The 14493-nt window shown below is 49.3% G+C and overlaps 1 protein-coding gene across 1 annotated transcript; it reads right to left on the bottom strand.

The window, feature by feature from the left end:
- Nucleotides 1-9592: 9592 nt before the first annotated feature.
- LOC109377720 (HLA class I histocompatibility antigen, A-30 alpha chain-like) lies at nucleotides 9593-13300 on the bottom strand. The gene is made up of 8 exons (XM_019634155.1): nucleotides 13189-13300; nucleotides 12654-12920; nucleotides 12178-12453; nucleotides 11317-11592; nucleotides 11086-11199; nucleotides 10612-10644; nucleotides 10422-10469; nucleotides 9593-10262 (listed from the first exon to the last, which is right to left on the bottom strand). The coding sequence occupies exons 1-5, from the start codon at nucleotides 13259-13261 to the stop codon at nucleotides 11087-11089; spliced, it is 1005 nt and encodes a 334-aa protein (XP_019489700.1). The 5' UTR covers nucleotides 13262-13300; the 3' UTR covers nucleotides 9593-10262; nucleotides 10422-10469; nucleotides 10612-10644; nucleotide 11086.
- Nucleotides 13301-14493: the final 1193 nt, after the last annotated feature.

The following is a 14493-nucleotide window of genomic DNA, read 5'->3' as shown; positions in this document are numbered from 1 at the left end:
AAGGGAAACAGACAAGTTGCTGTCCTTGTGGAGGATGTTGCTTCACTGGCCCAAGTTGGCACCATCATTGCGCTCTTCCTGGGTGAGGCAGATCAGTCGCTGGCTTCTGGACAGCCACTCACTGGGGCTGCTGGCCGCTCACACTGGCTGCTGGCTACATACGGTAGCCCATGGCAACCCACTGCCACAGAGGCTGCAGCCTATACCGTGGCTGGCGACTCACGGCAGCCCAGCTCCAGGTTGAGCTGTTGTTCAGCATCTTAGCTGTGGAAGGCAGTGTCACTGGCCCTCATATATGGGATCCGAACCAGGGCCCTCTGGCATCCCAAACCAGTTCTTAACCATCACGCCACTTGGCTGGCCCCATACCTCATTTTTGAGTATCGCTATCGTCACCTTTGAAGTACTCCCCTTGGGAAGTTATGCAGGATGCCAGTTCCTAGTCCACCCTTCAAAGCAATTTTGGAACTCTTTTTCTGGAATGGCCATCAGAGCTGTCGTCATATTACCCTTGATGTCCTGAATGTCATCAAAACGTCTTTCTTTCAATCTTTACTTTATCTTCAGGTAAAGAAAGAAGTCATTGGGAGGCAGATCAGGTGAGTAGGGAGGGTGCTCCAATACAGTTATTTGTTTACTGGCTAAAAACTCCCTCACAGACAGTGCCGTGTGAGCTGGTGGATTGTCATGATAGCAAGAGCCATGAATTATTGGCAAAAATTTCAGGTCATTTACGTCTGACTTTTCACACAGCCTTTTCAGCACTTTCAAATAGTAAACTTGGTCAACTGTCGAGTTGGTATAAATTCATAATGAATAATCCCTCTGATATCAAAAAAGTTTAGTGACATCATTTTGCCTCTTGATTTGGACTGACAGAACTTTTTTGGTCATGGAGAATTGTCTGGCTTCCATTGTGCACTCTGACACTTTGTTTCAGTGTCATATTGGTACACCCATATTTCATCACCAGTGATAGATAACACAGCCTAAAACATCGTCTTGACTCTCCAAAAGGTCTTTGCAAACTTTGACTCTCTTTTGCTTTTGTTCATCGGTGAGCTTCCTCAGGACCATTTTTGCACACACCTTTCTCATGCCAAGATTTTCAGTTAAGATTTTCCTAACTGTTTCTCTGTCGATGTTCACTTGGTCTGCTATGCTTCTCACAGTCAGCCGATGATTTTGATGCACAATTTGACAAATTTTTGCAATGTTATCATCAGTTCTGCTTGTTACTGGCCATCCTGACCTCTCTTCATCAGTGACGTGTTCTCTCCCTTCAGAAAAATGTTTAATCCATTTGTACACTGCCATTTTCTTCATAGCATTATTCCCATAAACTTGGACTAACATGTCCCTGATTTCACTTTCACTCTTGCCAAGTATAACAAGAAATTTAATGTTTGTTCATTGCTCTAATTCTAGCTCAGACGTTCTTGTGACGGCACACAAAAACATGCAACAACAATAATGAACGCCACTCAGAAAGACACTGCCACATGTCAACACAAACACAGCTGTGAGACACTGATATAACAACGTTATGAAACCTTACTGAGCTGTTTGTACAGTGCTGCCAATGTAAGCACATTGTGGCAAGTTGGCGAGCTCAACTGTCAGACCTCGTATGTATATGAACTCTCACCAGACCTTTAACCATGGCCATTTTTAAGTCTTCTGTAATTTACAGGCAGTTATGGCTTTACTCTGATGCTCTGTCAAAATATATTCTTACAAATGTGTTTCATCTTCAAATATTCATTAAAAAAACCTTACAAATACTCTAAAATACAGATTTCTGGTAACTTAAATAACATAACATTAAACTAAGTAAAGGTTTACAGAACTCTAATGAAAAACTACATTTATAAAACTAGTAACAAGAAAATCAAGATCAACAAAATTGATAACATAGGACTAAATAAACTGGTAAGGGTGATTATCATTTTTATAACTTGACATATAAAATATTACTGTTTTTTTCTCCCTGTTTTCCAGATATAGAAAAATTTTTCCTTAAACTACCTATGACCTACAGAAATTTGGTATATTATACTCATACCTTTGTAAATAAAATTAAAATATTTATCTTTTTCTTTCTGTCCGATGCCTCCAGATTTCAGGTCCTCTTAACTCATCCATGTGTGACCAGATCTAAAGGTGTTGACTCTTGGATTCATGTTTCCCAATTTAAAGAACACTCTTGCACCTAGCTGGGCTGCTCAACCAACAGAACATTTGAAATTTAAAATTACTAGGAAATGAAGCAGATCACATCTGTTGTGGACAGCTAACCCAAGATTGCAGACCATGCCTGTATAATTCCCCTTCCTTTCTTCTCACTCTAATTTCTTCTGATCTCACAAAAATATGAGAGGTCAACCACTCACAGTAACAGTTGTTGTTTGCTTTTTCCCCTTAATTTCTATCTGGGAGGTCACACTGGGCATCGTCTTTACACCTACTTCACAAGTCCAAATGTACCCTAACTACACACACAGACAAGGACGTTTCATGCCTGGCCATGTCAGCACCCATGAAGGCACCAGGTGTGGAAGAATACCTTTTACTTGGGCAGGTATGAAAAGGAAAAAAATACATGATTATCAACGAATCAAAAAACTTGGAGGAAATTGCTGTAGCTACCACTAAAACAAAGCCAACCAGGAAAAGTCTTTAAATTCCCTTATGTGAATTATATTAGGCAGTAGAATTGCTCTTGACCACATCTTAGCTGAGCAAGGAGGGATTTGCTTTGCTGTTAATACCTCATGTTGTACTTGGATAAAACACCTTTTATTTAGATCTAAATAAAATCCAGGGACAAATCAAATGAGTACATACAGTGCCCACTGACACCTCAAGTCTTTTTAATCTTCAACTAACTGCCCTCAGGTATTGCCTCTTGGTTCAAATCTATTCTTTAAATTGAACTTAACATTTTATTGGTTATTATAAAATATTTGCTCTTCCAAAACTGTTTGTTTCACATGTCTTGATGTTATAAGGACACCACTCTGGTAACAGTTGCTTAGTGTTTTTGAAATGATCACTGAAGCCTGTGAGACTTTATATAAAAAACCTCAGGAAACTACAGAAGACGTCTGCCCTTAAAGGAACACGTGGCAAAGCCTTCCTCTGTGCTGGAATTGTTGCTCCAATGTAACCGAAAGTTTCTAAAAACAAAGAAAACCACTGTCCCTCCCACGTGGGACATGACAAACCAAGAATGGGTTTTCCTGGCAACGAGAGAAAAAGAGACCGACAGTGACCTGACATCCCGAAAATGAGCTGTCCTAACAAGAGAGGGCCGTGGGTACTTTAATAACTGATCAGTGCTGCTTCCCAGTGACTTGTCAGCGATGCTTTGAAGGAAAGATATTGATCAAAATGGGGGAAATGTCAAAAAAAAATTAAACAGAGCCACTTTAAGATGGAGCAGGAGCTGTCATCCCAGAGAAACTACTTTACACATCTTATGTCCAAAATGTTAAAAGAGGGCAAATGACCTTTACACGGAGCCTAAAGCAACATTATGTCCCAAGGAACTGTTTGCAAAGATAAGAAGAAAGCCGTTATTCTGACTACTAACTGAACATTTTAACTATTTAGAGTTAGCATCACTAGATTATATTATCTGCACCAATAGAAACGCCTTCCTTCCATTGATGTAATTGTTCCCCTTCCCTTTCCCATAAATACCCATTGCCTTAGCTTCCTAACTGGAACATTATTGGGGCTTCTGTCTGAATCGATGCTTCCCAAATAGCTTTTTTTTTTTATGTCAAATGCTTGTTGCTTCTCACTTTGAAAGCCTTTTTATTTTTAGGTTAACACATCCCTAGAAAGAGGAGGACAAATCATAAGTGTGCAGTGGATTTTCACAAAGTGAATGTTGAGATAAACAACAGCCACATCAAGGAACATTTCCAGCACCCAGGGAACCCTCTTGCATCTTATTCAGTCATAAACCAACCTCTCCCCAAGTAACTCTTATCTTGATTTTTTAAAAAGATTTTATTGGGGTGTTGGGAGAGGGGAACAGTGTTGGAGAATTGGGGAAGGGGCCCAGAGAAGTTTTTTTTCTTCAATCTTCATTGTGGAGGGCGGCAGTTGCCATCTGGCTTCCCGTCAGGCAGCTCGTAGCCTCTAAGCTCAAGGTGCTGTGTTACAATCTTAGTTGCAGGTTGGTGTAGCCACCATCCCATGCGGGAGTTGAACCAGCAGCCTTGTTGTTAAGAGCGCATGCTCTATCCACTGAGCCATCCAGGCAGCAGCTCAGCTCAAGGTGCCAAGTTTAGTCTTAGTTGTGGGTGGGCATAGCCTACCATCCAACAGGCTATCTTGTTGTTAAACCAACTGAGCCATCCTGCCATCTGTAGGCAGCTCAGTGACAGCTCGGCTCGGGCACAGCATCACTGGCCCATGTGAGAATCGAACTGGCAGCCCTATTGCTCAGAGCTCGTGCTCTTAAGCCAACTCTTAACCAACTGAGCCACTCAGCCAGCACTTATCTTAAATTTTAACAGCATAGATGAGTTCTGTCAGGCTTTGGTAGAATAGAATATTATAGGGGAAACCCCTGGTATTTGCCTCTCATTCAGCATTACATCCCCGGGTCTCATCCCTAAGGATGTGAGTGGTTATAGATTATTTATTCCCATGGTTACAAGGGGGTCCATTATATGAATAGGACCACACTTCTGTCCTCTGATGTTCATGGGCATTTGTGTTATACCTGGATTTCATAAATCATGCTTCTATGAATGATTTTTTCTTATATTCTGGCACACATATGCATGCAAGTCTATCAGGTATGTAAGTAGGAGTGGAATGTTGGGTAAAGGGTGAGCAAATGTTTGGCTTTAGAACGTATGGCCACAGAATTTTTCAAAGTATTTGAATCAATTTACTCTCCCATTAGCAATATATGAGGGATGTAATTAAATTCTTTTTAATTATTTAAATTTATTTTGTTAGACTTTCATTTTAACCATTCTGGGAGGTGTGCAATGATATCCCATTACAGTTAATTTGAATTTCCCCTCTGACTAAAAATGTTGAGCAATTTTTGTAAATTTATCAGGCATGTAAATATCTTCAATAGGACACTGGACTGGACTAATTGTTAATGACTGAATGGGACTCCTGTAATGTGCCAGCAATTTTTTTTAAAAAGATTTTTATTGAGGAATTAAGGGATGGGAACAGCACTAGGGAATTGGGGGAAGGGGAACAGACAAGTTGCTGTCCTTTTGTTCTTCAGTCTAGTTGTGGAGGACGTTGCTTCGCTGGCCCAAGTTGGCATCATCATCGCGCTCTTCCTGGGCGAGGCAGATCAGTCTCAGGCTTCTGGACGGCCGCTCACTGTGGCTGCTGGCCACTCACGCTGGTTGCTGGCTACACACGGTAGCCCGTGGCAGCCCACTGCACAGGGGCTGCAGCCTACGCCGTCGCCAGGGACTCATGGCAGCCCAGCTCCAGGTTGAGCTGTTGTTCAGCATCTTAGCTGTAGAGGGCAGTGTCACTGGCCCTCATATGTGGGATCTGAACCGGGGCCCTCTGGCGTCCCAAGCCAGTTCTTAACCAACAAGCCACTTGGCCGAATGTGCCAGCATTTTTAACTGTTACGGTCCTTTTGCTATAAATGGATCTGTGGTCAAAGACCTGTGGTGTAATAAAAAAGTATTTGATCTTTGTTCCCATTTCCTAACACAGAGCTCCTAAGACCTTTGAAATCTCCTGAGTGAGAAGACTGTCTCTGGGGTGCCAATGAGATGACGCTTGGCTGAGGGTCCTAGAGAGCTTTGGGATGGGGGCAGCTCAGCAAAAATACCAGCCATGATTAGAAGGTTGCAACTTTCAGCCTCACTCCCTGACCTCAGGGGAGAGGAGCTGGAGGTTGAATTCAATCACCAATGACCAATTGCTTAATCAATCATGCCTACATCATAGAACTTCCATTAAAAACAAACAAATAAAAAACCCCTAAATCAACAGAATTCAGAGAGCTTCCCAATTGGGCAACACATCCATACACTGGGAGGGTGACACACTCCAACTCAGTGACAGAGGCTCCTGCATTTGGGACCCTTCCCGACCTCGCCCTACAGACTTCTCCATCTGGTTGCTCACTTGTATCCTTTATGATCAACTGTAACAGTAAGCTTAGCATTTTCCAGAGTTCTATGAGTTGTTCTAGCAAATTATTGAACTTGAAATGGGGAACCCCCATTTACTACCCAAGTCAGACAGGAGTGCAGGTAACATGGGGACCTGAAACTTATGACTTGTGTCCTAAGTGAGGGCACTCTGTGGGATGGAGCCTGTAACCTGTGGGGTCTGATGCTGACTACAGGTAGTGGCAGGATTCCGATTGTAGGGACAAAAAGGTGATGTCAGAGCATCAGAAAATTGGTTGCATGAAGGGGAAAAACCTTCACCATCCCACAAAGAAATTCACAGTGAGTAGGCAAGTAAGCCTCTAACTTGGATATCATTTATTAGTCCCTGTTCTTCCAGCCAACCCTGAGTGCCTACAAAACACCAGAGAAAGTTCCAGTTCAGATCTTTGCTTTAAGAATTGAAATTAGTCATTCTTTCTCCATCACTCACCCCCAGCACCTGAACTCTCTTCCTACATTAGAAAACTTCAACACTTAGAGTCTTGGTGAGAGGCAGAGGCCACTTCACTCCATAAAACAGGGAAACCCACTGTCCCCAACACTCTTGCAGCTGGACACGGCATGAAGCTCCACCATCAGGTGACCAGATGCCAGACTCTGACTCAGGACGCGGTGACACAGAGGCTGGAACTGTGCAGAACGCATTTGGCAGTAACATAACAAGTTTTCAGGAGCAGCAGTGACAGCAGTCATGGCCGCAGGGACTGGTGTCCACATGGATGTCAGTGGTGTGAGCAGTGACACGTGTGCCCAGCAGCAGGGGCAGTGGGTCCCACATGGGACCCAACCTGGGGTGATTGTGGATCTGTTCCTGGTTGTGTGGCCTCAAGCCTATTCTGTGTTCTCCCCCAAAATAGTATTAGACCCCCAATGTCATAAATAGATGATAGATAGATAGATAGATAGATAGATAGATAGATGATAGATAGACTTTATATCTAAATTAGAAAAATTTGGATTCCATTGTTGGCTTGAGAAATCAATCTGGGGAATAGTTTCAGGAACGAGCATTCACATATTTTATTATACTGACCTGTTACTCAACTCCTAAATCTTCCATCTGACTCTACCCCATGGTAGAAAGAACAACATGTAACTCACAACATCATATCTCATAATTGATGATATATGTCCTCCCCTTTCTGAGGAAAAGAACACCTTTAAAAGTGTATTTAAGACCATTTCCCACCCTGAGCTCTGACCACTGACCTCAGAGGTTCCCAAGTTGGCTGAGCCCCAGGACAGATTATGGGCTTACAGACACTCAGGCCTCTCCCAGACCCACCATCTCAGAGAATCAGGCACAAGACCAGGAATCACTTATGTAACAAGTCCTGCAAGTGAGGCTGACACACAACCCTGTGGGAATCCTGGTGACGGTCTTGCTACTAAAAGTTTGATCTGAACACCAGCAGCTGCACCAACCTCGTTATAAATCCAGGATCTCTGCTCTGCTCCAGACTTTCTGGGTCTTAACAAGATGTCCAGGTGATTCCTGTGCCCAGGGAAGTTTGGGCCTCTCTGGTCTATGTGCCTTATCGACACAGGGCCAAACTCTGCCATCTGCTCGGGAGTGTGGTCTGATCAGATCCCAGCACTGGGGGCCCAGAGTTCAGTCCTTTTCCTTTCTCTTCTATAGCCATCGCTCCCTTGGGGACCTCATCTGGGCTCAAGACTTTAATATCATTTATATGTGTCACCTCCCAAGTCTATTTCTCCAGCCCAGACATTTCCCCTAATTCCTTAACTCATCTGCCCAACTGCCAGTGCGATGACCTCATTGTATTTCTAACAGGCATCTCAGCTCCAACATCTCTTAATGAATGTCTGTGACACCCCCACCCCTCAGATCTGCTCCTTCCAGACTCTTCCCCATCTCTGCGGACAGCAACTCCATCTTTCTACTTGTGCCCTCTGAGATTGTGGGGTCCTTGACTCTCATGTCCCAGACTGACCCATTAGGAAACGCTGTGATATCCACCTCAGAACCTACCCTGAACCCCACTCCCACTATTTCCCCCGCTCACCCCCAGGGGCAGCAGGTCTAGCCCGGAACCCTGCAGATTCCTGCGGCTCCCGACGGCCTCCCTCACCCCAAGTCTGTTCTCAGCACCGCAGCCCCAGCGGTCCTCTTTAAGGATATCACACCATGTCCCCTTCTGCTCCTAACTGTCCTGTAACCCCCACCTCACTCCGAGCACAGGTCACTGCCCTCTAACGTCCTCCCGGCCACGTGGTCTGGCCATACCTGTCTCTCCTCCATCACTCTCTGCTGCAGCCACACCGGCCTCCCGGCTCTTCCCAGAAATCAGACACACTCCTGCCCCAGGGCCTTCCCACTGCAGTTTCCCTGCCTGGAAATAACTTGCTCAGACGTCCTCGTGGGTAATTCCTCATGTCCCTCACGTCTTCCCTCACGGTCGGCTTCCCAGTGAGGCCCGCTGACCACCCCGATCAACACGGCCGTCTTCCCTGTCCCCACACCCCACACTCTGCATCCCCTTCCCCACTGCGTTTCTCCCGGAACCTTATCTCCTTCTGACAGAATCACCTTCCTCGTTTACTGTGCTTATAGGATCTAGTCTGTCTCTTCCCACTTGGACAGACGCTCCCCAAGGCCAGCCATGTTTCTGACTTTACTTCAGTGATGTTTCCCAGATGCAGAAACTGTCACACATCTGGCACACAGCCAGTGTCAGTGAGTGATCAGTGACAGCGCCTCCCTGTTCTAGAGACAGTATCTTTATTAATGTAGCCTCAGGTCAATGCTGTTTTGTGGCAGCTACATTACAAAGTCCCCTCACACTGGCATCAGTGCCAGCTCCACTTCTCTCACAGGTGCTGCTCTCCCCCCTACCCCCTTCTCTCTCCCACACCTGCCCTCCTGCACACTGCAGCACAGTTATATTTCCCTTCTCAGGAAACAGACAGCCTTGACTTATGGGTCCTACTTTCCAACCAAATATAAATCTCAAGTAGACTCTGCTTCATAAACCGCTGAGTTTGGACCGGAGCCAGCACTAGGGCTCAGGTCAGGGAGAGAGGGCGGGCGAGCAGAGCAGAATTCCAGCAGGAACTTATCTAAGATGAGAAATTACGGAATCCCTCCTCTGCTAATTCCAGATGTGGTTCCTCTGATAGTTTGGGAAAAAATGGAAAGAACCATCAAGCCCTAGGAGGCAAGAGCTGCCTGAGCCTGAAAATTCATCTCTCAATCCATAGACTCCTGTGTGCAGGGTCCCGCTGGGCCTTGTGGGGACAATGACAGGCAAAACACCTCCTGCTGCTGACAGATGGGGACACCCAGAGGAGAATGAGACCAGGACTCATAATAAGAACAAAACCAGTCATATTCCTCTACAGAAACAACCAATGAATACCCAAAAGACGGGGGCTGAGGGCCAGGTCAGGCCTGAACCTAGGCTGACCCGGACACACGAAGCCCTCACTGACAAGACCAGACCTGGGTGATGTTCAAGTCCCTGTGATCACAGATCTTGGTGGGAGAAGGTTCTACTGAAGGGACAAGGACAAAGAAGCAGAGAGGTCACCCAGCCGAGGAGTGACCACGTCGATGCCCACAATGCCCTGAGCATTGAATGGGCTCAGTCCGCGTCCACGCTCGGTCCTCACAGCTTCTCCTGTCTCCACCTGCAACAGACTCAGCACAGCCAACACATGGATTCTGGAAGGTTCTCAGTGCTTCCATTTATTTCCCCTGAAACCATAGCATTTTCTCCTTCAATTAACTCATCAACCCTTCATGGCAAGAACTGAAAAATCCATATCCAGATGCTTATTTCAATAGGATGTAAGAAGTTGCTGCTCTGTGTAACACAAAGTAAAAGCAGGGATGGAAACAGCCTCTGCTGGAACAGGACAGTGGGTCAGGGAAGAGACTCAGTGCAGGGAGGGGGCATGGAGGGCAGGGGGTGGGCAGTCTTCCCCTTCCTCACACGATGCTGAGAGAAACGCAGACACCCTTTGCAGAAAGAGAGATCAGAGGCTCCTGAAGTCACAAAGTGGGGCATGAATACATCTTGCATCACTCAGTCCCCACAAGGCAGTCTCACGCTGTAGAAGATAATCATGAACAAATTCAGGTTAGTGGCTGTAAGTGGTGACATTCTCAACAGTCCACCACATGCTCAAACTGTCCCAAAGTATCCCCATTACCCAGTCCTGTCCTCTCTGCCCCAACCCCTCCCCACTTGAGGCCCTCCAGGTACTCACCTTTAGAAGCCTTGAGAGACACATCAGAGCCCTGGGCACTGTCACTGCCTGGGGGAGAACAAAACAGGATGTGGTCAGAGCTCACAGCAGATGTGGCTAAAAGAGGAATTATGGGGGTGGGTGGACTCCCCCAAGAGCTTCCATCTACACTATCTCAAGGGTCTCAGAGGTAACCTTCTGCCATACTCACTTAAAGCCTGAGCGTAGCTCCCTCCTTTTCCAACTGTGGGAAGAAAACATGATGTGAGAAACCAGGAAGGAGGCAGGGCCATCAGGTCCTAAAGGAACTCCCTAGTCCTGGACCCCACAGAAGTTTCCAGAACTGTGACTACAGACCCACGGCAGGATCAGGGACCTGAGGAAAGTACGTGTGTGGGGACTGGATCAGCCGCCCTCCTGGAGGTCTGTCCTCAGCAGGGACCTTCTGCTCTGACCTGTGACTATCGAGAATCAGGTCTCCATCACCATAATCATCAAGGTGATAAATCTGTCCCTCATTTTCACACATGCATTTAATAAAGAGTACGTGTTAGCAAACAAGGCCCCAGACTAGGAAAGCTCACGTGTGTGGATGGTCCTTCCCACTAGCAGGCAGGACACACTTGTACCTGGGGCTTGACACCCCCCCAGTGGACAAGACAACTCAGTCCCCTCCCTTCCCTACCTCAGCGCCTCCTCCTCCACAGCACAGCTCCAGCCACCACAGCCCCAGTGACCACAGCTCCAAGGACCAGCACAGCAATGATGCCCACAGGGATGGCGGCCTGAGGAGGCGGCTCTGGAACAGAAAGGAAGGTGAGGGCCCTGACCCCCAGGCCTCAGCCCCGACCTGAAGTCTTCCAGAGACCCCTGCTTTCCCTGAGAAGAGGCTCTGTGCCCACGGCCTCCTCCATACCCCATCTCAGGGTCAGGGGCTTGGGCAGCCCCTCGTGCTGCACATGGCAGGTGTATCTCTGCTCCTCTCCAGGAGGCACCGTCACAGCTGCCCACTTCTGGAAGGTCCCGTCCCCCGCAGGCCTGGTCTCCACGAGCTCCGTGTCCTGGGTCAGGTCCTCCCCATCACGCTGCCAGGTCAGCGTGATCTCCGCAGGGTAGAAGCCCAGAGCCCAGCACCTCAGGGTGATGTCACGGTCAGAGCTGGGGTGGTGGGTCACGTGTGCCTTTGGAGGATCTGAGAAGGGTCAGAAAATTCAGGACCTTTGCATCCCTGGTGGGACCCCCCAGCAGTGCTCACATGACCATCCTAAGAATCGTCAGGAAACTGGGGTGGGGGAAGCGAGCACAAAACCCACACACCACACTGGACACAGGCATCCGGGAGAATCTATTCTATGGAAAGTTCTAGAGTCAGGGTGACACAGCCCAGGGTCAGAGGCAGGTCTCTGATGGAGACAAAAGGGATTCCTGGTCCTGACCTGGGTGGAGGCCAAATGACTCAGCACAGCGGGGGTCAGACATCAGTCACACTGTGTGTGGGGCAGCGAACAAGGCCTGAGAGAGAAAGTCCCCCAGGTTCCCAGGGCAGCTGCCTGGGCCAAAGGGAACCGCTGATCAGGTATTTCTGAGACGTCTCCCCTCCATCCCCTGAAAGGCTGCACCCCTAATTGTCCCTGAGAGAAAGTGGCCCTTTGGGTGACTCTCTGGTACCAGGTCTGAAAACCCAGGCAGACTCCATCCCCGATGTCGGAGAGACGGGGTGCCCTGGTGTTGACCCCATTTCCTCCTCTCCGTGTGGGAGCCCCGCGGCCCCTCTTACCTGCGCGTAGCAGCGTCTCCTTCCCCTTCTCCAGGTATCTGCGGAGCAACTCCGGGCACCTGTCCTCAAGGTAGGCCCTCTTGCGCTCTGTCCAACCGGCCGCATCCCACTTGCGCTGGGTGATCTGAGCCGCCGCGTCGGCCGCGGTCCAGGAGCGCATGTCCTCGTTCAGGGCTATGTACTCAGCGCCGTCGTAGGCGAGCTGGCAGTACCCGCGGAGGAGGCGCCCGTCCGGCCCCACGTCGCAGGCAGACATCCCCTGGATGGTGTGAGACCCTGACCCCCCCACACACACACACACGCAGTGATGGAGCCTGAACTGAAAATGACACCGGGTCCAAGTCCCCGCGGGCTCTTCCCGGGTGGGGGGTCGGGCGGGTCCCGCAGCCTCGGGGTGAAGCTCGGACCCGGACACTCGGGGAGACCCCGGCCCGTCCGTGGGGTGTCGTGACCGGGACCCGGGCCGCGTCGCTCACCAGCATCTCTCGGGTGGTAGTAGCTGCCCCGGAACTTCAGCTCCGCTCGGACAGCCTGTGCGACCACCTTGACGTCTGCTGTCTCCCGGTCCCAGAACCCCGGCTCCACGTGCTCCACCCACGCCGCCCGCGGCTCCACCTTTTGAAGCGTGGCGTCGCTGTCGAACCGCGCGAACTGCGTGTCGTCCACGTAGCTGACGCCAACAAAGCGGGGCTCCCCGCCGGGCCGGGACCAGGTGGTTCCGAAATACCTCAGGGAGTGGGAGCCTGGGGACAGGGAGGGGCTGAGACCCGGGCGACCCTCCTCCGGGCGCGGGTCCCGGGTCCGAGGGCGACGGGCCGAGAGGGGGCGGGGGGCCCGGGGAACGGAAAAGGGGCGGGACGGAGGGGGGAGGGGTGGGAGACCCGAGTGGGCGACAGGAATGGGCGGGACCCGGGGAGGTGGGGACACATCTTCTCCGAGTCCTGCGTCCCCATCGGGCGGTCCCCCTCGCTTTCCCCCGCGGAGGCCGTTCCCTCCCGACCCCGCACTCACCCGCCCGGGTCCCCGTCAGGCCCAGGGCCCCCGAGAGCAGCAGGACGAGGGTCCCGGCGCCCATGATGCGCATCCTCGGGGTCTGGGAACGATCTGCGTGCGGGCCGGTCCGCGGGGACTTTATAACCGGAAAGGAAGGACTCTGATTGGCTTCTCTAGAAACCGGACACGCAATGGGAGTGAGAACTGGGTCCGTGTCCTGAGTTTCCAGACGGGAGGACCCGACACAGGTTGAGAGAAGAAGTGAAACCATGAGGAGGTGGGGACTCCCCAACACTGGGCTTCCCGCCCGGGACTCCGCCCTGGGGGACCTGGGACTGTGCCCCGACGCCTCCTCCTGCACCGAGCCTGTGTCACGCTGTCTCCTGAGTCCTGGCCCAGGGGCTGCCTGAGGAAACCAGGCTGGACTCACCCCTTTTCTTCCTCTTCTCTCCCTGGAATCCCTCTCCCTGAAATGGACGCCCTGCCTCCCACCCTTTCCCTCTCCCCCTGGACTCTTCTGGAAGAAGACACCCCAGGGAACTTGGTGCCAGAGTGAGCTCGCCCTGGGACTAGAGGAAGGACAGGGCTTTTCTCTTTAATCCTGGAGAACCTGTGCCTGAAACATCACGTAGTGATTCTCACAGAGCCCGTCTCCCTGTTTATTAACTACAGTGGGTGACAATCTTGGAAACCCCTGATCATCAGGAAGCTAATCTGTAAAATCGTGATTTGGGTCCTTTGGTACAGAAATGTGTCTAAACAGCACGGCAGTGAGACTCTCAAAGCTCCTAAATCTTACTTTCCCAGAGGGTACACGTGTGACTCCGGATGGTTCTGTTGTAAAATGATCTTCTTTCCACAGCCCTGACTTTCTTTGTTGAGTCCCTGCTTCCTTATTACAAAGTAGCACATGGAAGCAGTTTGTTTCTATGTATCTCCAACCGGCCCATGTACAACCTCAATGTTGAAAGTGCTCAATGCAGTTAAAATGCCCTTTACCAGTCTTCCTATATGTCCCATTTTTATGAATAATTTACATATAAGCAGTGTGTATCTTGTATTGGGACACATTATTATTCTTAAACTGATTAGCATCAGAAGGGGATTAGTTTTTAGGCAGCTCCACAGAACACCCTGTTAGGCCCTAGGTAATTTGTTAAAGATCTATGAAACAGCGTATTTAAATCAGAGAGTTCCACTGCTTTAGAATTCTTCACCTCTGCCTCTTTCCCTCCCCCCTGCTTCTCCAGCCCTTCTTTGTCTCCCTCACCCCTCAAGCCCTCTTCTCCCCTTAGTCCCCACCACCCTCTCACTCCTTATTGT

Source organism: Hipposideros armiger, unplaced genomic scaffold (assembly GCF_001890085.2).
Source record: "Hipposideros armiger isolate ML-2016 unplaced genomic scaffold, ASM189008v1 scaffold_1523, whole genome shotgun sequence".
NCBI classification, from domain to species: domain Eukaryota; kingdom Metazoa; phylum Chordata; class Mammalia; order Chiroptera; family Hipposideridae; genus Hipposideros; species Hipposideros armiger.
This window is presented reverse-complemented; position numbering and strand designations above follow the sequence as displayed.